Source organism: Mirounga angustirostris, unplaced genomic scaffold (assembly GCF_029215605.1).
Source record: "Mirounga angustirostris isolate CCGP_5_RB_7025 unplaced genomic scaffold, mMirAng1.0.hap1 SCAF_16, whole genome shotgun sequence".
In the NCBI taxonomy this organism is placed as follows: domain Eukaryota; kingdom Metazoa; phylum Chordata; class Mammalia; order Carnivora; family Phocidae; genus Mirounga; species Mirounga angustirostris.
In genome coordinates, this window is record NW_026991724.1 from 726,886 (window position 1) to 752,400 (window position 25,515).

The 25,515-nt window shown below is 57.5% G+C and overlaps 1 protein-coding gene across 11 annotated transcripts in view; it reads right to left on the minus strand.

The window, feature by feature from the left end:
- ACSF3 (acyl-CoA synthetase family member 3) overlaps positions 1-25,515 on the minus strand; it is a 50,801-nt gene that overhangs the window by 5,144 nt on the left and 20,142 nt on the right. For 8 of the 11 annotated variants that reach the window (XM_064581225.1, XM_064581222.1, XM_064581224.1 and 5 more), the window contains 4 exons: positions 24,304-24,458; positions 23,111-23,256; positions 18,814-19,004; positions 8,715-8,841 (listed from right to left, as the gene is read on the minus strand). In XM_064581225.1, coding sequence (XP_064437295.1) covers positions 8,715-8,841; positions 18,814-19,004; positions 23,111-23,256; positions 24,304-24,458 — 619 coding nt within the window. Of the gene's footprint in view, position 1; positions 6,603-8,714; positions 8,842-18,813; positions 19,005-23,110; positions 23,257-24,303; positions 24,459-25,515 lie in introns of those variants that run through there. The other 3 variants (XM_064581230.1, XM_064581232.1, XM_064581227.1) reach the window with 3 other exon arrangements.

Genomic DNA, 25,515 nt, shown 5'->3' on the forward strand with positions numbered 1-25,515 from the left:
AAAAGGTGCTCTAGTCAGGACGCGCGCCGGGCCCAGCATGTTTCGAGGGGCACCCATGTGGTGAGCAGCGCCCCCCACCCCATCACATGCTGGGCGCCTGTGTCTGGGGGCATCGATATCCCCACACGGTGACCCATGCTGGGGCCGGGGTGCACGTGGGCCGTTTCAGGACAAGGCGGCAAGCATGGAGCTCAACGGCTGAGACCTCAGCCTGTGGTCCAACCCCAGACGGCCCTGTGCAGACAGCAGCGTCCCACAACGGCCGATGGGGGCCGCCTGTGAAGACCAGGCTCAGAGGCAGGACGGCCGGTGTGGTCACCACCCAGCTCGGCCCCCTCCCGCTCTTCCTCAGGCTCCTGCAATCAGAACAAGAATCGGCCGCCTCCTTCATCCCACCGTGGGGTCCCAGCCACAGCAGGGTCCTAGTGGAGAGGACATCACTGCAGCCCCCCTTCACTCGTGGGGTCTCCCGGGCTGCAAGGCAGTGACACGGAGTCTCTGAAGGAGGACAAAGCCCTCCTGCCCCTCCACGTCAACTGTGTGGTTTCCTGTCATGCTTCCCCACGTGGCAGTCCCCTCGGAGACCCACCTGGTCCCCTCTCAGGCCATGCTGGGCGATGGGATGCTCACCAGGCATCCTAGCATGAGCAGGTGGTGGGGTGGGGGACAGCGAGGGCCAGCCCAGAACAGAGAGGGCGCAGGGGAGGTGGGCCTGAGTGTGTGCGCGCACACGTGCATGTGTGGACGCGTGTGGACGTACATGTGTGTGGACATGTGCATTGTGGAGGTGTGTGTGGACATGTGTGTGGACGTGTACATGTGTGGACGTGTGCGTGGACATGCGTGTGGACAAGTGCATGTGTGGACATGTGCATTGTGGAGGTGTGTGTGGACATGTGTGTGGACGTGTGCGTGGACATGCATGTGGACATACACGCGTGTGGACGTGTGTGTGCTCCCACAATGCACGCACGTGTGCGTGTGCCTGTGGGGACGCCCCCATCCAGCCCTCTGAGAACAGCGCTGGCGCCGCCCTGCCTATGCTCACACCCGAGCCCCATGTTGGGTCATTAGCTGGAATAAATCATCGGTGTTTCATTACGAGTCACGCCACCCACGCAGGAAGGCACCATCCATCATCTGCCACAGCCAGGGCGTGATCCAGTCTATAAACGGGACAGATGCCTGTGCGTGGATGGGTGGCTGGCTTACTTATGGCGGCGTGGGAAGGCGAGGCTCTGAGGACAGGCCACGAGCGTGGTGGGTTCTCTCCCGCTGACAGGAAGCGGAGGCCTGCAAGTGCATCCTCGGAAAGGGCGCCGTGGCCCCAGGATGGGCTGCAGGGTGGCGGCTGGCGGGAAGTGGTGCAGGTGTGGAGGAGCAGGAAGGGCCGCAGGGAGGCCTGGGGTGGACGAAGCCCGCCCTGGGTCCCGCGAGGCCCCCTGTGCTCCCCACTCCTGGGGTGCAGGTGCCGCTCTGGCTGCATCCCCTCCCCACTGGACGGCTGCATGCTCTCTCCGGAGAGCTGTTCCTTAAAGGCACCAAGGGGCCCAGTCTAAGCTGTCACTGCCCTCCTGCTGCCAGACGGACACTGCACTAGCCCCGGGCCCTCTGGAGCCTTCCTGGACCTGCTCCCACCACCTCTACTTGCCCAGAGACCCAGCAGAGCGAGGGACCCTGCCCTGGGTCCAGGCTCCTGTCCCTGGTCTACCTGCCGGAGACGCCCTGCACTGCCGAGACCACGGCTGCTGAGGCTGGGGGGCATCTCCCTGACGCGGCCCCTGCCCCCTGGGCTGCTCTTCCGGTCCTGCCCTTAGCATCAGGAAAGGAGGCAGTGGGCTCTGGCGCACGTCCTTGGATGGGGGAGCACCACGTCTGCTCACTGTGAAGGGGTGAAGGGGACCGGAATGGGACTGCCCTGCTCTCCAGGGGCCCCTCCCCAGCTGCCTGGAGACCCTCAGACGCCAGCTGTCTCAGTTCTGAATGAAGGACCACGGGGGCCGGGGAGCGCAGGCTGATCAGGGGACGCACTCGGAACTGAGGCCCGGTCCCAGAAACAAGGGCCCTCAACACCCCTTCCAGGCCTTTCTGCTCCATTTCCTTGGGTGTTGGCTGACACAGACGCTGAATCCCAGCACAGAGACGGCTGGAGACCAGCGCTGTCCCCAAACTCCCATGAGTGTCTAACCCACGGGCAGCCCACCTCTGAAGGGCAGGACGTGCCCAGTGCCAGGATGGGGCTCAGAAAGAGGGGTCCTGGGCAGCGAGGGCGGAAGCCATGTACAGAGCCCTGCCTGACATCCACGTGTGACAGCGCCGCCCGCCTGCCGTGCTCCTGGCGGGACAGAGCCCCAAGCACAGCGCGGCGGGAATGGCTCGGGAGGCCACGCGGCTCCCTCAGCTTCCCCTGCGTCTCTGCGCACCTGAGTTGGCAGCTCCCAGGAGGGCGGGTTAAACAGACAGTAAGCGCCCAAACCCCAAAGACCCCAGAACAGGCAACTTCAAGGTTTTGGATAAACTGAACAAAGTAGGAGGGGGGAACAGACACGCTGCGGCATCTGGGGAGTGTGGGCAGTCCTGCGGACTCCGTGCGGCCTGGCGGCACCTGCCACCCACGGCGGGAAGAAACCCTCACGTGCCTCCCCGACGCAGCTGGGGGACAGACGGGGACAACACCGGCCCGCAGCGCATGCTCACGCCCGGGGAGGCGGAGACACTCCTTGCCGAGCACACCCCCTCATGTGCTCCCGCGGGGGCCAGAGCCTTCCCTCTGGTGCCACGTGACACACGTCAGGCCCGGCCTCACCGTGGACACCAAGCTGCCTGCTCTGTGGCCAACGTCCGGCCGTGCCTCTGGGGAGATGCGGGCTGAGCCTGTTTTCAGGCAGGGACACCCAGCACGGGCCGGCTCCACACCACGGGGCTGCACCCCCTTCCGTGCTTCCCCAAGTGTCTGCCTCATGCAGGGTCTGCTGTGGAGCGTGGGGGCCCAGCCGGGGGATGTGGAGGCCAAGGGAATCATGCTGAGGGAAGAAGGCCAATCCCCAAAGGCTACACTTGTCGGGTCTGTCTCTGTGCCACTCTGAACGACAAGCAGTGGGCTGGGGGGCGAGGGCAACAGACGTGGGGCCGCAGAGCAGCACGGACCTACATGTGTGCTGAGGATGGTGAGCAGAGCCCACACACAGGTGCACATACATGTGTAGGGCTGGGGGACCCTGGTCAAGCCCAGGGACGGGCTCTGGTGTCGTGCTGGTGACCAGGACGTGGACACTGGGGAATGGTGTGAAGGTGCAAGGGGCCACCCTACTCGCCATCTGCAGCTTCCTGCGAATCTCTACCTATTGCAAAGAAAGCGTTTTAAGAAACCGCTGTTTGGTTTGTGGAGAAGTCCTGCCTCCCCTGGGGGCTCACCCCCAAGTCGAGTCACTCCAGCGTCTGCAACACACTCTGACTGAACAATAATTCCAGAAAAGAATCTGTGTTAACTAAACTCACGACCGAAAGCAAGCACAAGAAACTGCCCACCGCGATGCTAATTAACGCGCCTGATGAGGCTGTCTGTCCGCCAGGTGTCAGCACCCCGCCCCTGCTGGAAAACACCTGCCCTGCTCTCCCGGGGATGCAGGGCGGCAGCTGAGAACCCAGCCCCCCACTCTGCTCCTGGCGCATGTCGGGCACCATCAGGCCCCCTGAGCCTGGCACGGCTGCTCTGGCATCGCCCCAAGACAGGGCTGGGGGCTGGGGCAGGTAGGGGGCAGCTCATGGTGGGTCGACTCCCCCCGGCCATGGGGCAGCTCGGCCTCCCAGGTGTCCTTCCTGCTTTCAGCCCCCACGTGTCGGCCAGGCTCCGGAGCGGAGAGAATCAGCCGGACAGCTCCCAGCATCGCAGGATAGGGTGTCCCGAGCGCCAGCACGAGGAGGGACGTCAAAGTCAGGGCACCCAAGGCACTCGACTTGTCCGACGTGGACTCTGGGATGGAGAAGATTCTCTAGGACTCCGAAGAGGGGAAAGGTCGTACGGTGCCAGGAAGGACGACGTGGCTGCAGCTGGTAGAAGCGTGGAAGCCAGAAACCGAGAGAGCGTCTCGAACCCTGAACTCTACCTCGCCCGACCGAGCGAAGACGCTGCCAGACACCCACTCCCCGAAATGCACACCCCACACCTCTACTGTCAGGAGGCTCCTGGGGAATGCAGCGCGCAGACTGTGGAGCAGAAGGGAAGGAGGGAGCTGCAGGAGGGGCCTGGCGGGGCGGCGGGCCCGGGCGTCTCCCCCGAGCGGCAGGGTGGCACCGGGGTGCTTCATGCAGGGAACCGAGAGCACAGAAGGACCACGGTCTCCATGAGGCTGCATCCACGGCCCCATGGTGCAGACACTGGGGGGACGGGTGTGGAGAGCAGCCTCAGAGCCAGGTGCGAATGGCCACTGGTTAGAGCCGCGGGTCTTCCAGCCATGCCCGCGTCACTCCGATAAAACCCGAAAACTGAGCCACACTCCTCTGCGCAGGGGTCTGGGACCGACATGGGAACAGCGCAGGGACCCCAGGAGCCAGCCCGCATGCAGCTGGAGCTCGACATCCAACAGAGGGAACGCGGCCTCACGTGGCCACTGGGTCACCGCGTCACTGCCCACGGAACAGGGTCCGAGACTAGCTTTATGAACGCAAAGCCTGACAAGGGGCAGGAGAGACCCAGGCGCACAACCCCACGAGCCCTGGAAAACAAAGAACTCTGAAGCAAGATAAAACAACCAGACACGACACATCCAAACCTTCCGCTCACAGAAGGGGCCGCCAGTACCGGGGCCTAGCCAGCTGCAGACTGCACGGCCGGTCCCGCCAAGCATGCCCGGAGGGGCCCCGCTGCCTGGCACAGCCTTCACGGTGACCCTGCCTCCGGGTCAGCGGGCGCACAGGTCGGTGACAACCGTCCCCTCTGCACACCCACACCCACTCACACGCAGCACGCGGCCTAGTTCCTAACTGCGCCTCGCTGGCCAAGACGGAAGATCTCCTTGTTGGAGGAGGAAAGCAGAACCCCAACTGCGGCGAGGCAGGAGGTGAGCAGACACGGCCCGAGCGCCGCTGAGGCCTTCTCCATCGGAGGTGTGAAAGGTTAGCGTGTCGCGCCGTGTCGCTGAGAGCGATGACGCTCACCGAGGGAGCACCAGAGGCCAGGCATCCAAGGAAGGAAGGAGCCCGCCCACAGGGGACAGCGGCCGGCGGCTGTGAGAACCGCGCATGTGCAAGACGCGTCATCAGTTCATGTCACCGCTCTCCAGAACACGGTTTCTAAGGGCCTCCCGACAGCCGCTGCTGGACACCTGTGGACACGGGCGGGGTCCCCGCCCCGCACTTTATTAAACACGCTGTGGCAGGGGCGCCTGGGTGGCTCAGTCGTTAAGCGTCTGCCTTCAGCTCAGGTCATGATCCCAGGGTCCTGGGATCGAGCCCCGCGTCGGGCTCCCTGCTCTGCGGGAAACCTGTTTCTCCCTCTAACTCTCCCCCTGCTTGTGATCCTGCTATCACTGTGTCTCTCTCTGTCAAATAAATTAAATCTTTAAAAAAAAAAAAATTAAATAAATAAATAAATAAATAAATAAAAACGCTGTGGCAGACGTCCGTGCGCCCGGCTCTGCCCGCCTCTCGTCATTCCCTTTGGCCCAGAAACACTCCTGACCCACAGTCCCACCTGCAGGGGAAAGGACCTGCCTCACGGCAGCAAGGCCCAGCTTGGTCAGAATCTTTCAAACTCGGCGACAGGAGGCCATCTCTGTGTTTCTCTCCCACAGTGAGGAAGGCCCCATATCTTACGTGTTTTTATGGCCAGCTTCTCTGCTCTCCTGGGATCTGACCATCGCCAGGGCTGCCCAGGCCCCGTGAGCGCGCCTCTGGGGAACATCCCCATGTGGGCGCCGATGCCCGCCAGGGCCCCCTCTGTCACCCTGCTGTGATGTGTGTCTCTGGGAGTAACGTCACGTGCTTGCCCTGGAGGAAGGCAAGAACCCGCCGATGCTCTGGTGGATTTTCCCAGGGTCCTTGATTCCCATCTCCTAAGTGCCCTCGACGTCCACGTCGTGACGCTAAACAGTGCACGATGAAGGATTTTTAGAGCAAGTCAGAGGCCGTTCATGTCCTTACGCTCAGTCAGCAGCATTTGAGCTGAGTGGCAGGCGTCAAAGGAACTGTAAGGTCTGCTCAGCTCGGTCCCCATGTCCATCTGTGTCCCCAGCTCCGTGTCCTCACCTCCATCCCATGTCAGCTCTGTGTCCTCGTCTCCCTCATCTCTCATCATCTCCGTAGCCTCACCTCTGTCCCGTGTCCTCACCTCCATGTCCTCTGTCCTCTGTCTTCTGCTCGGACAGCAAGGTCAACATAAAGGCCCGAGGGCACCTGGCTCCTGGAATCACCTGTCCCCCTGCCCTGGGCTCGTGCTGGTGCCCGTGGGCATGTCGAACAACCTCTCTCTGGTCGTGGTGGCGCTCAAGTAAGAGCCGGGAGGAGGGTCACCGTGGCTGTCGGCAGAGTTTCTGGGGGGAGACGCTGGGTCTCCTTTGTAGCAGTCGCGACCCCTGGGGGCTGGCAAGGAACTCCTTGCACATCTGGGGAAGGAGGACAGGGCAAGGCAGGGAGGGCAGGAGCGGCTGGTGACCTCTGTCCTCCCACCCAGGCGTGGACCTGGCCCTTCCCCGAGGCCCACGAGCAGCAGCTCTCCAGCTCCCGCCAGAAGCCGCGGCAGGAGGGGCTGGCCAGGGAAAGGGTTAAGTTTAATTTACCCTGATTTCTATTTAATATCATGCTCTCCCCGCAGGCGCCGGCAGCTGCGAGCTGATTGCACCCGCTCATTATGCAGCCCCGTATCGCTAATGGCCCGTGACAAAGGCACACGGCTCCCAGGCCTCACCCCCGAGAGCCAATTAAACACACACACTCCCTTCCTGTTTGCAGCGCATTACAATGAAATTAAACGGAATTTCAAAATCATTTTCTCCTAAAGACATCTCTTTACAATAATTAATGCATGCTATTCCTTTTCAACTCAAATATTCATCAGCAGCATGACTGAATGTTTTAACGCTGACTGCCCCGCACTTTCCTTTGCTGCCGCCCGGCAAATCCACAGGGCTTGGGTTCCTGTGCTTTTAAAGAAAAAAAAACCCTAAAGCTTTTATCTGAATTTAAAAATAAAAGAAGCTGGCCACAAAGCAAGTCAGGTTTCCACACAGGGACCATTCAGAGGCCTGCAGGAGGGACGTACAAGCCTGCACCTGAGGGACAATGACGGACAGGGGCCTGCCCACTGTCACACCAGCTCGTGGGAACGCCGTGCTCACGATGGAAGTCCGGCGTGTTAACGTGCTGACCGCACCCTCACATGGAGACAGGGCATCCCGAAACAGGTGACCCCGAAACAGGTGACCAGGGCTCCTGGGGCCCGACCACACGGAGCCCTCTGCTCCCGTCAGGGTTCCCGAGGTCCGGCCTCGCTCTGAAGGCTGACAGACGTCCACGCTGCACGCCCTTCCTAACCACCCGCGCACTGGCTTCCTGTGCCCAGCACAGAGGCTCAGGGGAGGCTGGACACCTCCCCCGGCAGCTGCCGGGATGCGCATTTCACAGGCACAGAGCAGAGAACCATAGACAGCTGCAGGACCACAGCGTGGACGTGAGACTGGCCGGGACCAGCAAGTCTGGACCCAGTGCCACCTGGCAGTGTGACAGGAAGGGGGCCCTCGACACCCCCCACCAGGAAGACCCTCCCTCTGCCCCCTTCACACCCAACCCTCACCTGGCAGTCCTACACAGCACCCCGAGACTGCCGGGCCCATGCGGGTCCCTGCTCTGTCACTCGGTGACCTCAGGTCTGTGACAGCAGCAGATGAGAGTGGACACGCGATCCCGCCCCCGAATCCATGCCAGTCTGAGCTCAGCGAGGTGCTCGTGCGACCACTGTGTGGCCACGAGACTAGGGGCCACAGCCACCAGTCTTCTCCTAAGAGATGCGTGGCAGTCCCATGGCAGCCCGCTCCACCTGCTTGCAGCCTTTCTCCTCAGCTCTGCGCCCCACAGGACAGGGAATGAGGCCGGCTTCTGGCTCTGGGGCCGCATGTGGGGAGATGTGAAAGCAGGCCTTTCTTTTTAGAAAATATTGTCTTAAGATTACTAGGAAATGATGCATTGTCAGCAACAAAGTTTTACACGTACAGACGGGCAAAAAGAAAAGGACCACCTACATGCCAGGAGCTCATTCTCAATCAGCTACAAAGCTAATATTCAATATTCACAGTGTCTGCTGTAAAGTCCATATTTCGGGACCACTGGGGCCAAGGAGGGGAGACGGGGGATCCTGAGCAGCTCTGGGAGGGCATCACCTGCACACCAAGCACAGGGCCCCAGGCGTAGCGTGGAGAGTAATGTAAGATGACCCAAAAGAAAGAGGAACCATGTTCTACCAGAACGACTTGGATCCTGGGGGCGGGGGGGTTGGGCAAGAAAATTCATAAAGCAGGGGGCTCGGGGTAGGTGGTGGGGCGGGGAGGCTCTCTGACATCCAGGCCCTGCTGCTGCCTTCCTTCTAGAGGTTGTTGGGGCCCTGGGGGTAGGGTGAGGATGCAGCCTTGAAGACGGGAGACACAGAGTGCACTGCACCCCATCTCTGCCCTGGACAGAAGATTCTGGGGTGTCCGGGCCACCCCCCGCTGGCCCCCTCCTACCTGTCTTGAACCAGCCATCCCAGGTGAAGGCGTCTTTCGTTTCTTCTGGTTTGTCCCAGTATTCTCGGAACACAGATGGCCCCCTGACCAAGAGCTCCCCTTCCTTCTCCTTGAACCCTGGGGTCACCTGTAGCATGGGAGAGAGCAGACACCTCTCAGGATGGGGACTCCACCTGCCTTCCTTGTGACCCCCCCAACGACCACACCCTCTTCTGAAATTAGACACTTTGTTGGAAATGACTGAAAAATGCATCTTGCAACGCGGGAACTCAATCAGACGGCTAGGAGCGGTGTCGGCCCCATCATGGCGGGGAGCTGTGTGTCACCGCATTCGTCCTCTAGACTCGAAGCCATGAGTCACTGGCCCACGTCACAGGCGGCGCCTGGCTGGATTCGAGCTGCCCGTCCACGTCTCAAAGCTGTGCACAGAGCAAAGGTGACTGAACGGAGGCCAGGGACACTCTGTTCTGACTCATCAGCTCCCACCTGGAATGAACTTATTCTGGGGAAGAACCATCCCCCTCCTTCAAAACAAAAGCAGAGACCCTTCAAAAAAGGCTGTCAAACTGTCGGACTCTCTGTCTGAGGCCTGAACAGAGCCCATACTTCTGAGGCTGGCACAGCAGGTGGACAACCAGAGCCTGTCCCGCACCAGCAGCTCTCGGCTGATGCCACAGCCCACCTCCCACTTCAGGGCCCAGCCCGGCGCCCGCCATCCAGCCTGTGTGGAGGAGGTCTGTTTGTTTTCCAACCAAAGCAGACTTTATTTGAACTTCACCCGTTTTCCCACTGCTGCCCTTTATCTGATCCACTGCCAAGGTCAGACTGTTCTCGCCAGAGATGGGGGACCTACTTCCAAGCATCAGCCCTGAATCCCAGATCCAGTGAAAGTCATGTTCAGGGAGCGCCTGGGTGGCTCAGTCATTAAGCGTCTGCCTTCGGCTCAGGTCATGATCCCAGGGTCCTGAGATCGAGTCCCACACCGGGCTCCCTGCTCAGCGGGGAGTCTGCTTCTCCCTGTGCCTGGCGCTCCCCCTGGTTGTGCGCTCGCGCTCTGACAAATAAATAAAAATCTTAAAAAAAAAAAAAAGTAACGTTCAGGATGGAGGAAAAGACAAAGACACCTGTAGATAAAGAAAAAACAAGAGAACTTGTGGCCAGCAGATCTCATCTAAAAGAATGACCAGAGAATGTTCTTCAGACAGAAGGGAAATGAGGCCAGAGTTAACACAGAAAACTCAGAAATGAAATAAAACCAACAGAATCAGTAAATACCTGGGTGAATAAAAATGACCATTCTGTTCCTCATGAGTTCTTTCAAACAATTTGGAAGGCGGAAAGCAAACGTTATAACCTCATCTAACAGTGTTTACACCACCACCACATGTAGACATTCCACACGAAAACCAGGCGACACCGGGAGAAGGCAAAGTGACCCCATACGGGGGCAACAAAGATTCTTTGCCTGACCAGCCTGTAGTCAGGCTCCCCAACCTTCTCCTAGGCCATCTGGGCTCCTCCTGTAAAATCCAGTTCTAGCAAGAACCTTGCTACATCAGTTTAGCAAGAGTCCCCCACCCTGATACCCGGTCACCCTCAAATCTGCTATCACCCCCAGGTGACATGTGATCACCCCAGCCTGCCCTCAGCAGAGCTCTTGTCAGATCAGTTTAGCCAGACTCCCCACTCAGCCCTGATGTGTCCCCTCAGCAAGTGTCCACCCACTGATCCCACCTGCTGCTTGGGAGTGAATGTCCACTGGGCCTGCTGCATTCACAGTTGTAAAACCCCACTGTAGGGGCCCTACAGCTACCCCAATGGTCCTTAATAGAGTTCGCCTTGCCGCCTTCAATAAGGGTCACTGAATGTTTTCTCTCTGACTGTAGGAATTCTACATCTTCGGGGAGTGTTAAGTGCTGAATCTAAGTAGGTCTCAAAAAGTGAAGTATGTATATTGTAGTCCCTAGAACTACTAAAAAACTGTGTAAGAGCAAATGGTCAAAAACTCAGCAGGTAAATGAAAATGTAACACTAAAGAATGAGTCCAAAGAGGCAGTGAAAGGGAAGCTGAGCAACGAGGAACTGAGCAGACAAACCATGAGGAGGTAACAAATGGTGGCAGGTGAGGTTCAAACATTTCAGTAATCAGGTTAAATGTAAGTATAGCTCTAAACACACCAATTAAGAGATTGCCAGACTGGACTGAAAAACCATACATGATCCAACCCTATACTGTCTATAAGAAACTCACTTCCAGGACAGTTACCCAGGCAGGTGAGAAGCAAGGTGATGGGACCATATAGACCACAGAACACCAATCAAAACAAACAATATTGACTACAGCTTTATTAACACCCAGACAAAGTCAATGTAAGAGCAAAGAACAAGCAGGATCACCTGACAATAGAACGGTCAGGTCACCAAGAAAACATAACAACTATAAATGCACATTCACCAAGAAAGAGACTTTCAAAATACAACAGCAAAAATCCAAAAGCAGAAACAGACAATTACGGTGGGAGAGTCACCCCCCGCTCCCCCCCACCCCATGCTACAAATGGTCAGATGCTCGGGGACGAGCGGGGCCGGGCACCGCCGACCACCTCCGACCACCTCCGACCACATGCATGGGACTGACATCTGTGTTGCAACCTGAACCAGCAGCATGTGCATTCACCGAGAAGGCCATGTTTTGGGACACACACACACCTTCACAAATTTAAAAGAACTGGAATCCTATCCAGTATGCTTTCTGACTATAACAGAATTAAACTAAAAATGAGTAACAGGAAGATATCAATCTCCAAATACTTGGAAAATAAACAACACACTTCTAAATAATTCATGAGTCAAAGAAGAAGTCTTAAGGGAAATAAGAATATCAGAAAATATTTTGAACTGAATGAAAATGAAAACACATCAAAATATGCGGGGCTGGGGGGGGGGGGCAAGTCCCAACAGTGCTGCAGGGAGATCTGCACCAGTAAATGTGTGAACTGGGAAAGGGAAAAGTAACAGAGAAAACTCAAGGAATCCACAAACAAGTTCTTTGAAGAAGGCTCAATAAACAGATAAACTTGTAGGAAGAATAACAAAGAAAGAAGACACAAACTGTCCATAAGAGAAATGGGAAGGGCCCTATTGCAGATCACATAGGCATGCAAAGATTAATAAGGGGACACCATGAGAAACACTATGTGCATAAATTCAAGAACCTAAATGGAGTGTTTTTCCTCAAAAACCACACTCTACCAAAATTCACCCAAGATGCATTAGATGACCTGAGTAGTCCTATAACCATTACAGAAAATGAATTAATAGTTAAAATCTTCCAAAAAGGAAGGCTCTAGGCCCAGATGGTTTCACTGGTAAACTCTATTCAACATTTCAGTAAGTATTTAATACCAGTTACAGGCAGTCTCCTCCAAAAAGCAGAGGAGGAGGGAATAATTCCCAACTCATTTTATGATGCTAGCATTACCCTGATACCCAAACAAGACAAAAAAGCACAACAAAAGTAAACCTCAGATGCAAACAGCCTCAGCAAAATGCTAGCAGACCCAATCCAGCACATATAAAATAAATGATATACCACAAGCAAGTGGGGTTTGTCTCGGGAATGCGAGCCTGATTCAATACTAGAAAATCAGCCAACATGATCTACTATATCAGCAGCCTAATGAGAGAAAAATCAGTTGATGTAAAAAAAGCATTTGCACTATTTCATCCAGGAGCACCTGGGTGGCTCAGTTGGGTAAGCATCCGAGTCTTGATTTTGGCTCAGGTCGTGATCTCAGGTTGTGAGACTGAGCCCTGTGTTGGGCTCTGTGGTCAGCACAGAGTCTGCTTGAGATTCTCTCTCCCTCTCCCTCTGCCCCTCCCCCTCCTCTAAAAAAAAAAAAGAAGTATCTCATCCATTCATGATAAAATATCTCATCCATTCATGATAAAACTCTGCATAAGTAGAATGGAATCTACAAAAGTCTGCAGCTAATGTCATATTTAATACTTTTACCATTCAACATCACACTGGAAATCCTCATCAGGTAATTAAGGCAAGAAGAAGAAGAAATGAAAACATACAGATTGAAAAGGAGGAAGAAAACTGCTCCTACTTGGAGAAAACATGATTGTTGATATACAAAGTCCTAGAAAACCTACAAAAACCTACAAAAATACCTTCTAAAACTAAAAAGGGAATTTAACAAGACTACTAAAGGATACGAAACCAATACACTAAAATTGATTGTATTTCTATATGCCAGCAATGAACAGTTCAAAAACAAACAGAAAGCTCCACACCTACAATAACTGAAAAAGAAGGAAAGGAGGAGGATGGCGGGAAGGAGGAGAGAAGAGGGATACCTGGTTATAAGTCTAGCGGGACACGAAACACACACCAAAACAGATCTAAGTGCATGCAGAGGCATACCATGTTCAGGGATCAGAAAGACTCGGCAGAGCGAAGATGTTAATTCTCCCTAAACTGATTTACAGATTTAATGCAGCCTAAAAAAATTTTTTATTTTTATTTTTTTAAAGATTTATTTGAGAAAAAGAGAGCATGCACACAGAGGGAGAGGGAGAATCAGCCAATGGCAGATGCTTAACGGACTGAGCCACCCAGGCAACCCAGATTTAATGCAATTTTGATCAAGATCCCAAGAGGACTTTTATAGATATAGACAAGCTATTTATAAAATTGGTATGGCAGGCCAGGCGCCTGGGTGGCTCAGGTCAGGGTCCCGGGGTCCCGGGATCGAGCCCCATGTCGGGCTCCTTGCTCAGCGGACAGTCTGCTTCTCCCTCTGCCCCTCCCCCTGCTCATGCTTGTTCTCTCTCAAATAAGTAAATGAAGTCTTTTAAAAAAAAATTGGTATGGCAGATAAAATAACTAGAATAGCTAGAACTGTGAACGAGAAGAATAAAATTGGTGGCATGGCACCGTCGTTCTGAGACTTACCGTAAAACCACAGGAGTTAGTTAGGACTGGTGTTGGCAGAGCAAAAGATGCACAGACCAGTGGAGAACATATAACCTAAGTATAGACCCTGCTGAAATACGTAGCACCCATCACAAGTTCAAGAAAGCCTGAGCCTGGGCTGTTTTCACAGGGGACTCCTGTCTTTGGGCATGTGCACCCCTGCACGAGGCCCCCCCCCATTTTACTCCGACCAGGGGCCATGCTAGAGAACCTCCAGCACTAGAATGAAGGCTTCCTCATGGGAAGGAGCCTGAATGTCTTCTTCTCTATCAGCAGAAGGTGTTGCTGGAAAGCCCCCTGACATCTGCCCAAGTTCATGATAAGGGGTCTGCTCCAACCTTCTGTGGAGAAAGGCGTGGGGGAAGGAGGTGCAGGAAGGCAGGCACGTGGGCTATGGGCCAAGGGGACCGGTGAGGAGGGGCAGGACCCATAGCAGAGCTCTTGAGCCTAAAGGCCCCTGGGTCCCTCCTTGGCTGTGGGCTCCCACTATGTCCTGATGAATGGCTGCCTCCCACTGGCTGCCACTGCTCAGGCCTCAGGACGTGGGTTGGACTGGAAGGACCTGGACATTCACGCAGGGATGAGACCCATGGCAGGAAGGAGCATGCCTTTCAAGGGTATCTGGGGGCAGGCTCTGGTTGTCGGGAACAGGGAGGCACAGCACAGGGCAGCTAAGACCTTGCAGACGTTCATGGGGCACATCAGGGCCCCTGGCCTTCCTCTTCCTTGTGAAGCTTCCCCGTTCGGGGCAGTGCCACCTCCTACCTGGTCCTTGCTAGGGAGGGGGTAACCCACTGCATCCCAAGACACAAGGGACACACGGCTGATGATGGTCTGCTGTTTGTCTAAGGTGAGTGCCTTCGTGGGGGCAGTTGGGCTCCCCGCCCACGGCAGGACCAGCGCATGTCCAGGCCCTACGGCCCTCGCCCCCAGTCCTCGCCCTGCCGCGGGTCACACACAGCAGCTGGTGGTACACGGCCACGACAGATGGCACTGACAGGCAGGGATGGGAGAAGATGCGGGGGGCGGGGGAGCCCAGGAGATGCTGGTGGCCGTCGGGAGGAGAGGCAAGCCAGCAGGCTGTTGTCCAGAGCGACAGCTTGCATATGGATAAACACAAGATAATTAATTTTTTAAGGGGAAATAAAGGGAAGCAGAGCTCGCTACCGCTGCCCTGCTCCAGCCCGAACAAAACACGCGGTATCTCCGCGTCCTCAGCCAGAGATGTTTCTACGTGAAGGCTGGCGGGTTACATTCAGTTATGAAGCTATTTGTCTACGGATGGACCGCGGTGCTGCTGGTGAGGGCTTGGCTCTCTGGAAAGTGAACACTTGGAAAATAGATAAACGGATACAGACAGCGTGTGACGTGTTCATGGAGTTAAAAGGCGAAGGCAGCGGGCAGCCACGGCACGTGCAAGATGCACCACGGCAAACAAAGCCACTGGGTCCTGCGGGCAGATGTGGCATTCACCGCGGCCCAGCAGGGAGATGAGACAGAAGCCAGAGGAAACCGTGAAGGTGGAGCGGGGGGCCTGTCCAGGTAGGGGAGAGGGGAGCCCGCGCTTCCAGCACCCCAAGTCCTGCCGGACAGAGCGCAGAGCTGTGCACGGCAGGGACAGTCACCAACCAGCCACAGCCGGGGCAACCCCATGATGGGGCCACGGATGAGACCCGACGGTTTCCCCACACGAGGACCAACAGTGGGAGCCCAGACCGTGCCCTGCAGGGTGCACACGTGTGCCCGGCCGGATGTGATGAGAGCCTGGGACAAGTGAGCCACCCTCCTGGGCTGCCACGGCCTTTCGTGGACTCAGGCACTGCCCCGCTGCCACGGCTGCTGGCAGACACAGGCCCGTGCTCCTCTCCCCGCCTGCTCTGCGCCTGAGAACAAACGTCGGCTCTCCCTGCGGTCTGGGAAGCAGTGCTGGGCCCAACCCCTGTCCGCTCCTGTCTTCCCCAGGGACTCCCCTCTGCAGGGCAGAGCCCCCAGAGCCCCCCGGCCACTCACTCCTGATTGCTGGTGCTGGGTTCTGGCCAGAGAAGCACCAAGGGCTCCCAGGCTGCGCAGGCCTGGGGGACACCTTGCCCCGCACCGCCTCTGGGCACCATCACTGCCAACACCCGTCTCTGGACCCCGGTGGCTCCAGGGGACACTGTGTCCAGCCCAGAGTGAGGCTGGATGAAGAAGGCAGGCATGGGAGAACTCGAGGCCGAGGTGCCCACGGCAAGTTGGCCCAGGGGAGGTTCTCAGGGAAGGTTTCCTGGGCACCTCTGTGCTCCCCACTCGCCGTCAGCGCCCGGCACGCTCCTGCTCAGGTGTCCCTGTCCCTCTCTGAGAAGTGTGGATGTCACGCCTGTCACTCAGGCCTAAGGTGGCCTTGCCAAGCTCTGGGTCCCCTCACTGTGAAGAGCAAAGGCGCCACCTGAGCCCAGGCAGGACCTGAGTGAAGGCCGCACACCTGATGTCGCTTGGTCAACAGACACGAGGAGCACACGGTGGTGGGTGAGAGATCCCCGGGATATGACATGGGCCATCCCGCACCCCGGCCGCATGAGGGACACCCACTGGAAATGGAGGGGTGGGGGCAGGGCACGTGGATGGCCGGCTGTTCCTCATACTCTTAGTTTTCCAATTTTTCTGGAAGTTTGAAATTATTTCTAACTAAAACTTGAAAAAAACTGAAAAATCATCTTCAGCCATCCTGACTTCTGAACGTTAAATCCGTCAGTCCTCAGAAGTCTGGGCTGTACTGAGAATTTACGTATCACAGGAGGACTGAGGTTTGTCGGGCAAATGCCGTGTCCAGAGAGGACGTCCACACTTCAAGCAACATGTTCCAAGTCCTGTAAACAGAGTAGATCCTGGCTTTGGAGAGGTCGTCCCTCTACACCTCACCACGTGTGGCTCCTCCCCCTCATTAATGACCAAGGTCCCCAACGAGACAACAGGTTAGCTCGTTTCCACTGCGACACGTCATGAAAACAACACAAACATGCTTCCTTCAGGATGGCCTGAGCCTGCCCGGGTTCATGCACACACCATGGTGTCGACGGGCTCCCGGGAAAGACGCGGTCATGAGCAGCTCTCGTGGAGGGGGCGGGGAGCCAGACAGAAGCTGCCCATGGGCCACTCTCCCTCCACAGGTCCCAGGGGTGACAGTGACAAGTGTCTGAGTCCCCACTCTGAAAGGACAGAGGGAGGGAGATGCAAGGTGAGCACGGCCCTCGCGGATAGCATGCACGAGGCCCGAGTCCCATGGTCCGGACAAGGGGTCGGTAACTCAAGCCACGGCTGGCGGTTCCTGCCAGCAGGACCAAGGGAGAGAGGGCAGCCTCCCCGGTCACAGGGCCGCACGTGGGGACCCTGAGGCCTGCATGTGGTCATCGAGGCAGCTCTGTTCTGGATGGTCACACTGATTCCTTGAGCAAGCTGGGAATGTTCTAGAACACACAGCAGGAGCCCTGAATCCCCCGTCTTCACATTTAGACAGAGGTGTGTGCATGGCGTGCCCTGTGGGGAGGGACTCTGGCTCCCTCAATCCCTCCCGTCCCCACGGCCCCCAGGGCCACCCCGGGAGCACGCGTTCCTTCTGTCTGTCAAGGGCCGGGGCTGCAGGTCTTCCTATTTAAGTGCATTCCAGCGCTGAGCGCTCTTCAGACTGCAGCAAGTAAAGACGGACGAGGAGCAGTCAGGCGGGCGGGCTGCACCCCAGCTGCGAAGCAGGTAGATTTCGTTGTAATTGCAGGGGGAGAAGCGCCCCGCGTGCGCCTGGAGGCCAGGTGGTCAGGGGAATGGCACCTGGGGGATGCAGGGGCAGGCAATGCTATCTGTGCTGCTGGCTGGGGACTGACCCACACGCCGTGACAGACCAGGGTCCCTCGAACTCCCCCCGGCCATCCCCGACCCAGCAAATAGGCTGGGTGTCCAGACGGGGAGGCAGCCCATCACCGCACGGATCGCAGGCGCAGGTGACCTGGGTGTGAGCACGTCCGTGAGGAGGCGGGGGACTGAGGGCGCAGGCCATGAGCCAGAAGAGGACTTCGAGGTGTGGCTGAGGCTGACAGCCTGGAACAGCCGTGTTGAGGCAGAAGCCCAAGCGGAGGGTGGTCAGGGAGCAACAGCTACGGCTCGGGGCCTCCAGGCTGTCCTGGAGAGAGGCGGGCATCCGCCCGAGGGCAGCCGGGAGCCTGCCCGCACACCACGGAGGGACTGAGGGTGGGCCTGGAGGCCTGTCACGACCGGGCAGCAGAGGCCTCGGGAGCCCGGCGAGGTGCCACAGGCTGGCCCTCCACCCGAGGCCCAGGTGAGGGGTCTTGGGCAGACGGAACACCTCCTTCTTGACGTCACTGTGAACGTCACCGTAGGATTACACCGAAGACCACCCCGTTCCACCCATGTGCTTGGCAGTCTCTTTGACCCCCCACTTGAGACACGGACACCGAGGCCACAGGCGAGGCAGGTGCCGAACGGGAGAGCGGGGCTGCAGGGAGAGAGAAGCCGCTCACTCCTCATAACAGAGATCCCTTACACGGGAGTCCAGCCTGCACATCGGCTTAGACAAAGTAATCTCTTTTTAAACCAAAATTCCAGCTCCCGCCAACCGCAATGTCTTCTGATTACCATTCGCTTACGACCAGCAGATAGTAACTATGAGAATCTTCACTGAAGACCATAATCTCCCCTTCTCCCCCTGCTTCACCCTTGTTGACTCAGAGTATCGGTGAGAGCCACCACTGAATCCAGCGGCCGGGGGCAACCTTCGTGTTCGGGGCTCTGTGAGTCGCCCACACTGGCCTCGCAAGGCTCCCAGAGCTGGCCACACCTGCCCTGCGTTCACTGAGTGGGGACAGGGCCCCGCCCGCACAAGTTTTAACCAGATGGCGCCTACAACAACCTGTTTTAACAAGGGCTGTTCTGAGGCTGTCACGACCCGCCTCGCAGCGTCCCTGGTGGATGGAGCCTGGGGGGCAGCGGGGCAGAGCCCTGGAGGTTGGGCCCAGCACTGTCCCCAAGGCCACAGCGCCCAGAAACACCACCAGCCAGCACCTTTGCTGTCCAGGAGGAGCCGTCCCTGCGCGGTGGGGGCTCCACCCCCAAAGCAGAGACCCTCACCCTCTGTGGCTGGCCTGCTGGGCGGTCACGGCCACGTGATGCCTGTGTGCTGCCCACTGAGCTCAGAGAGCGGCCCACCTGCGTCTCCTTTTCATTTCCTTCCGCGTGGAGCACATAGGGGCAGCCCTCCTTCTTCGGATTTTCTGAGACGATGCGCACCTCGACGCCCGGCAGCGGGGTCCCCACAGAACCTGCAGAAGAGAGAGGACAGGGCTGCAGAGAAAGCAGACCCCGGAGCCACAGGGACGGGGCTCCGCAGCGGCCAGCACTCAGCCGCCCGTGGCCTGCGAGGCCCGGCTCCGAATGCTCCAGAGCTCCATCACCTTGGGGAGGCTCTCGGTGCCCAGGCTGGAGGCTGGGGTCGCTGCCACGTCCCCGCTGGCAGCTGGCTGTGCAGTAAGAGCGCGGGTGACGGTGGACTGTCCCTGGGGGGCACGAAGAGCGCCTGTGCCCAAGAAGGCCCAAGAGGGACGGAGCTGGCAGGTGGAGAATGCCACCAGCATTCTGGTTCATTTATTAGGCACCCACGGTATGCTCAGTGTATTCATCCCACCAGGAGCACCCGGTGGAGCGGCCTGCTGCGCCCCGCGTCCCCACGGCCACTCTAACAAAGGACCAATGTGGGCAGAGGTCCTGACACCAAATGCTCAGTAGCTGTGAGGGAGGACTCACATCAAGGCTTCAGGCCCTTTATTTAACCACTGGCATCGGTGAGGATCTGGCCTGGGACAAGTGCCTGGAAGGCTGACTCCACAACTCAACATCTGCTCAGGATTCTGGGATCCAAACTCCTGGGAAGGTCAGCTACACGGGCCTCATGTTGCTAGAATATGGCACCACACTGTCCTTATGGCCTGTCTTCTGCATCTGAGGTCCTGGTGGGGGGAGGTCAGGGCTGTAACCAGAGGGCTCTCGGCTGTCCCACACCAGCAGGCGGGAGCAGTGTGAGGACCTCGGACCCTGGCCCGCCACCGAGCCGCGTGTCTGTCAGCCCTTCTGCACAGACCTGAGGCCTGGGGAGAGCAGCGTACACAACGGAGGAGTTAAGCTTGTTGCTGAAAAGAATCCACAAGGAAAGGGGGGTCCCCGAGCTCCCGGCCCCCAAGGCACCACCCCCAGCACCTCCTCTGTGCACCAGCGTCCACAGGGTTTTTATGGAAGTCCCACGACTGATGAAGCCACTGGCCACTGACTCAGCCCACAGCCCCTCTCTGCTCCCCAAAGGTTCCACCCCTCCAATCGCAGGTTGGTCCCAGCCCCACCCTTAGGGGCTTTCCCAAGCTCGTATCATGAGCAGAGACTCAGGTGTTGGGGAAGGGGCTTTTGTGAACAGCTAGGACCCCTTGGTGGTGCCCATCACCTAGGAAATCCCAAGGGTTCCAGGACCTCTGTGCCAGGTATGGAGGCAGAAACCCAGCATGTACTTTTCACCAGAAGAGGGTCCCATAACCGTCCTCCTCAATTCGAAAACACGAGCCTCCCCACCCACCGTCCTCCTCCCCTCCTTCCAATCCACTGCTTTCTCCTTGCAATACTCTTTAAAAAGGAAGAAACCCTCCTCCCAGCTTCCTCCTGCTCCTCCCTGGCCTTTCCTCCATCTCAACAGTGACCGCGGCCAGACATTACGATCTCGTGGGAGTGCAGGCAGAACCGCGCTTAATTACCGCATCAGACACAACAATATGACTAAAATCTCCTGGTGCAGACGACGACTCCAGCTTCACAGTCCGCAGGGACCGTGGGGTGAGGTCCACCCAGAGAAGACGCTGCAGTCTGCACGGGCAGCCGTGGCCCCAAACCACGTCCACCCCGCCTGAGCTGGCCAGACAGAGCAGGGCCCACCAGCAGCAGTCCCCTCCTGCACCCGCGGGGACGGTGCCCCCCGCCAGTGTCCCCTGGGCGGCAGTGCCGGGCATGGTCAGAAGTGCATGTCATTCTTCTGCATCTCTGAGACCGTTGTCGGCTCTTTCCAGATAACTGTAGTTGGCCTGTGGCTCTGTCCAGCATCCAGGGAGGGATGCAGCTCTGCAGCTGGCCCCGGGAGAACGGGAACAGGCTGGTAAGGTCCTGGAGTTCCTGTCAGCGCTCCACGGAGCCCCCTGCAGGAGCCATCAGTGCCTCTGATCTCCACCTCCAACTAGAGCGTGATTAGGCCCAGCAGCGCCAGGCCATGAATTATTCATCCCCCTTCATGGTAACCACCAGGGACGCAGAGAAGGAACAGTCGGAAGATCCGACCCAGAGCCTGACACACAACCCTCTCCGTGCAGCAGGTCCCTCTTTCAAGGTTGGCCTTGCCCTGTGTGCCCTGTCAGCTTTGGAGGACCTTTAAACATGGATCCTGGCGGTCACTGCAGTGACCGTGAGAGCAACGCTCAGAGGCCGTGTGGGCAGCCCGAAGGAAGGGGCCGGCCTGAAGCCCTGGGCTGGAAGCAGGTGTGGGGCCCGGGATGGTCGGCCGCGTCCCAAGCGCACCATGAGCCCAGCCCAGGCATCAAGGCGCACGGATGGGACCGAAGGTGCCAAGGAAAGCCCTCAACCAGTTTCTCCAGAAACGATGCCACTTTGCCTTTTTCCAAACCAAAGAACCAGCATTGGTCTCGACTGCTGGAGGCCTGCCTTACAGACAAGGTCATGGGTATCTGATCCTGCGGTTAGGAAGAGCGACTACACCCACGCCCTCCTGTTCCTCACAGTGTCCTTGGGGTTCAGAGCCTTCGCGTTCTACCTTCCTCATGGGGGGCTGGAAAAGGCCAGGTCAGTCAGGGACCCTCGCGTAACCTCTGTCCTGACCTCTGCTTTCCCCAGTCACCTGGGGGTTCTCCCTCTACCACCCGGGTGAGCCCCCAGCTGGGCCTCCCTTGTGCCCTCCATCCTGCCCTGGCTCCTGGTCTTGTGTTTGCTCTTCTAATGAACCAGAAGGTTCCCCATGCATCTCTGTGCCACCCTCTCTTCCCCCAAACTGGGCCACGCTGCTGTGCTCGTGGCAAAGTGGGTATCCCGGTGCCACAGTATGAACATCCACTCCGTCACACACCAGCCATGTGGCCCCGGCAGCTTGTGTGGTTGCCAAAAGCCTGTCACCCCTGCATCAGGGGCTGCTCTGGACAGAGTCTGGCCACTTCTGGGGAAGTCAAGTACTTACCTACCTTCTGACTACCAACCCCACCCTGGGTGTGACCCATGAGAAATAAAGGCACATGTTTGCAGAGAAGCTGCATACAAATGTTTACAACAGCCCCACTGGTAACTGTCCCAAACCAGACACAACCCAGTGTCCTTCGGCGGCAGAGCAGGCCAAGAAACAGTGGCCTGTCCACACCGTGGAATTCTACTCAGCAAGGGAAAGGAACCCATGCCCACATGGATGAGTCTCAGACACATCCCGCTAAAGGACCCAAAGGGCCACGTCCTGTAGGATTCATTGTACGACATTCCAGAGAAAGCACAAGTACAAGAAGGGAAAACAGGTGCGTGCTTGCCTGGCCTGGGGGGAAGAGGTGCTGAGTGCGCAGAAGGGGAGGGTCTGAGCCGTCAGGCCCTTCCGTGTCTCAAGCGTGTGGTCGGCTACGTGTGTTTTCAAAACCTCACAGAACTGAACGTGGGAAGGGAGAACTTTACCGTATGTGCACGATAAATGGATGCAGGGATATAATCATAGAGCCGGAGTTGTTTTGCTATTACTTCTAAGGGGCTCTCTCCTGTGCTGTGGGCCTGCAGGAGGCAATGTCCCACGCCTGGGAGAGCGCCGAGGTCAGAGCAGAGCACATCCACACCTCAGGCCTGGGCTCTGCTGGCAGATTCCCTGCTGAGGAGCCTGGATGTGCAAGTCTGAGCTAAAGTCAGTGGGACCGTCTTAGAGAAGGCTGATGGTAAGCCCAGGGCGGGAAGCTGTCTGCAGCTGCAGGTCATCCAGACACATGGAGGGCCCCCTCACCCGCTGCCCCGACACCCTGCATGGCTCTGGGTGCCTGCACGGGAGGCTCTGGCAGTGGGCCCCGTGGTCTGCACGGAAGCAGCGCCCGCCCCGGGAGGCACACTGCTGAGCACATGGATCCTGGTCGATCCCATTCTTCCCACTTGTCACCTGGGAAGGACACTGGTATCAAGAACACCTATCTGTCCCATCCCTGACCGGCCACTTGGGAGAAACGTGAGTGCCCACGGGGGGAAAGACCACGCCGCCTGGCTGGCGCCCCAAGGAAGTTCTCTGGCCCAGCAGGGCAGCGTCCTCCCCGGCCCAGCCCAGCTGAGGGCTCGGGGCAGAGAGGACACAGCCGGCAGGGGCTGCTCATACCTGGCACGCGAGTGGCGGTCAGGGGGTTGGACAGGGCCATGCCGATCTCCGTCATCCCGTACCGCTCCAGCAGAGTGTGGCCTGTGATGTCCTGCCACTTCTCCAGCACAGGCAGGGGCAGGGCGGCCGATCCCGAAACCATCAACCTACCAGCACAACAGAGGCGGCCTTAGCTTCTCCGAGGCGGCGTCCTCCCCGGCCGGACAACGAAAACCAGACACGCACGGCGCTCTTCAGTCAACCAGCACCTCGAGCTCATGACAAAAACGCCAGTCGGGGGCTAGATTTTAACTCTGTTCTCTTAAAAAGAATTTGTTGGGTGCATCTTAGAGTAAAACAGGTCTTCAAAAGGAACAGGTAACTGAGGTAAAAAAATAATTTTAGGGTCTTTGGAGGCATGCTTTGCACACGACTGATGTGCCGTCTACAAACAACCCTAAATCACAGCAACACTGGTAAGAATTTGGTTTGTGCATAAACTGCTTCCAGGTCTGAGGCGCAGGAGGGCAGACGCAAGGAGACAGCCCATAGCTGCGGCCGGCGGGCTCGCGGGGGTGGCACCTGTCACTTCAGCCTGACGCACACGCATCACACCGAGAGCGTCCCGTTCACACTGGCCAGGCAGCTCGCTCCACGTGCCGTGAAAGGCTGTGCTTGCCTCACAGAGCGTGTCACATGTCCCCGGTCCTGGGAAAACTCACCAAGCCCCCCACTTGGGTGTGCACTCTCTCAGGGGCTCACCCTTGAGTGAAAATCAGGGAGAAGCGTGCTGTGTCTGCAGGGTCGTGACAGAAAGCAGAACAAGCCTCATGCCACGGAAGGGCCCGGAAGATTCCGCGCATGTGCTGTCAGGAAGGGTGTTTGTCAGCAGGTCTGGGAGGGGCAGGGCAGGGGTGGGCGTGCTCCGCGGGGGGACGGGGGGCTCGAGGGCCAGAACGGATGGGGGCGAGCCCTCGTCCTTCTGACTGGACCACAAGACAGACGGAGACAGACTGACAGAGACAGATGCATCTGGACAGACTCAGAGAGAGAGACAAAATACAGACGGACACACAGAAAACACAGCTCAGTCTATCCATCAGAGGGGGTGGAAAATATTGCTTCCTACAAGTTGGGACTGTTTTACTAAACATATGTGATATTAGTTGATCTTTAAGGCTTTCTGGGCAGGAGTGCAGACTGTTTCCATTTACCTAATCTTCTCTTCACAAACTGCACGGACAAAATCCTGGACATGAGGCTGGGTGAAATGTCTGTCATAATAATCCATCAGCTTGGCGTAGATTGTAGGCACTGCCATAAATACATTAATCCGTGGAGTTTCACAACCTAAGAGCTTTTCCCAAACCTAGAAAGGAAAAAGGAGGCAGACGTGAGGAAACACGCACACGCTCAGACGCGTCCAGACAGGTCTGGCTCCGGCGCGGTTCTCCTGACGGAGACCGCTCCCTTCCTTCAGCTTTGAAGGCCCGTTCGCGGCTCCCACTACGCGGTGTGTCCCTTAGGTGACACAGCCCCTGGCCTTTCCCATAGGAGCCCCCATGCCGGGGACGCTGACGTCTGGCTGCAGGGTGATCTGTGAGGAGGGACAGCCCCACAGGGAGAGAGCGGGGCACGGCTCCAGCCTCGCGTCTGCCGTCAGGAGAGAGGGCGCACCTCACACTCTCCCAAGTGGCGCCTGCGAGCCTGCGGGTCAGCATGGGGCCTGGCTCTAGCAGACACGCAGAGACGGAGATTATGTCAGAAAATATCATGTGAATCTTTATTTCGTCTGGTAACCGATGCTTCCTGTGTTAACATAAAGATGCCCCAAGTGCCTCACTGGTTGCAGAGCTTGGGTGCTACCCCTGGTCCTTAGGAAAAGCCGGCTCAGCACCCGCATTTTGTGGTGTCTTCACCACGGTGCTGCCGGATAAGCCTCCGGTCAGGATGCGCACAGACTGAACCTCAGCACCCTGAACACACACAGACCTTGCCCCGTGTTCGAGGGGCCAGTCCCACACACCCTGACCTTAAGTGGAAGGGCTGTGTGGAGGCAGGCGTATCTCTCAGGGGAAAGAATACCGTTCTTTTAGGGACAACAATCAGCACCCCCCACATTGCAAGGCATGTAGGGAAACGGGAAAAGGTGACCCATAACTAGGGAAAGTCAACAGAAGCAGGCCCTCAGAAGATCCAGGTGTTGGAATTATCAGACAAGGAAGTCAAGGTAATTACAGCAAAGAGTCCTATGGAATTTAGAAGAAAAGATCAACAAAATGAGGGAAAATCAAGGATTTCATTGGAGAAGTGGAAATACAAAAAGAACCATTACAAAACGGGAGACGTATTATCTGAAGTCATGAACTCACTGGACAGACTGAGGCACGGATGGGGTGGCACAGAAGGAAGGACAGAAGCAGTGA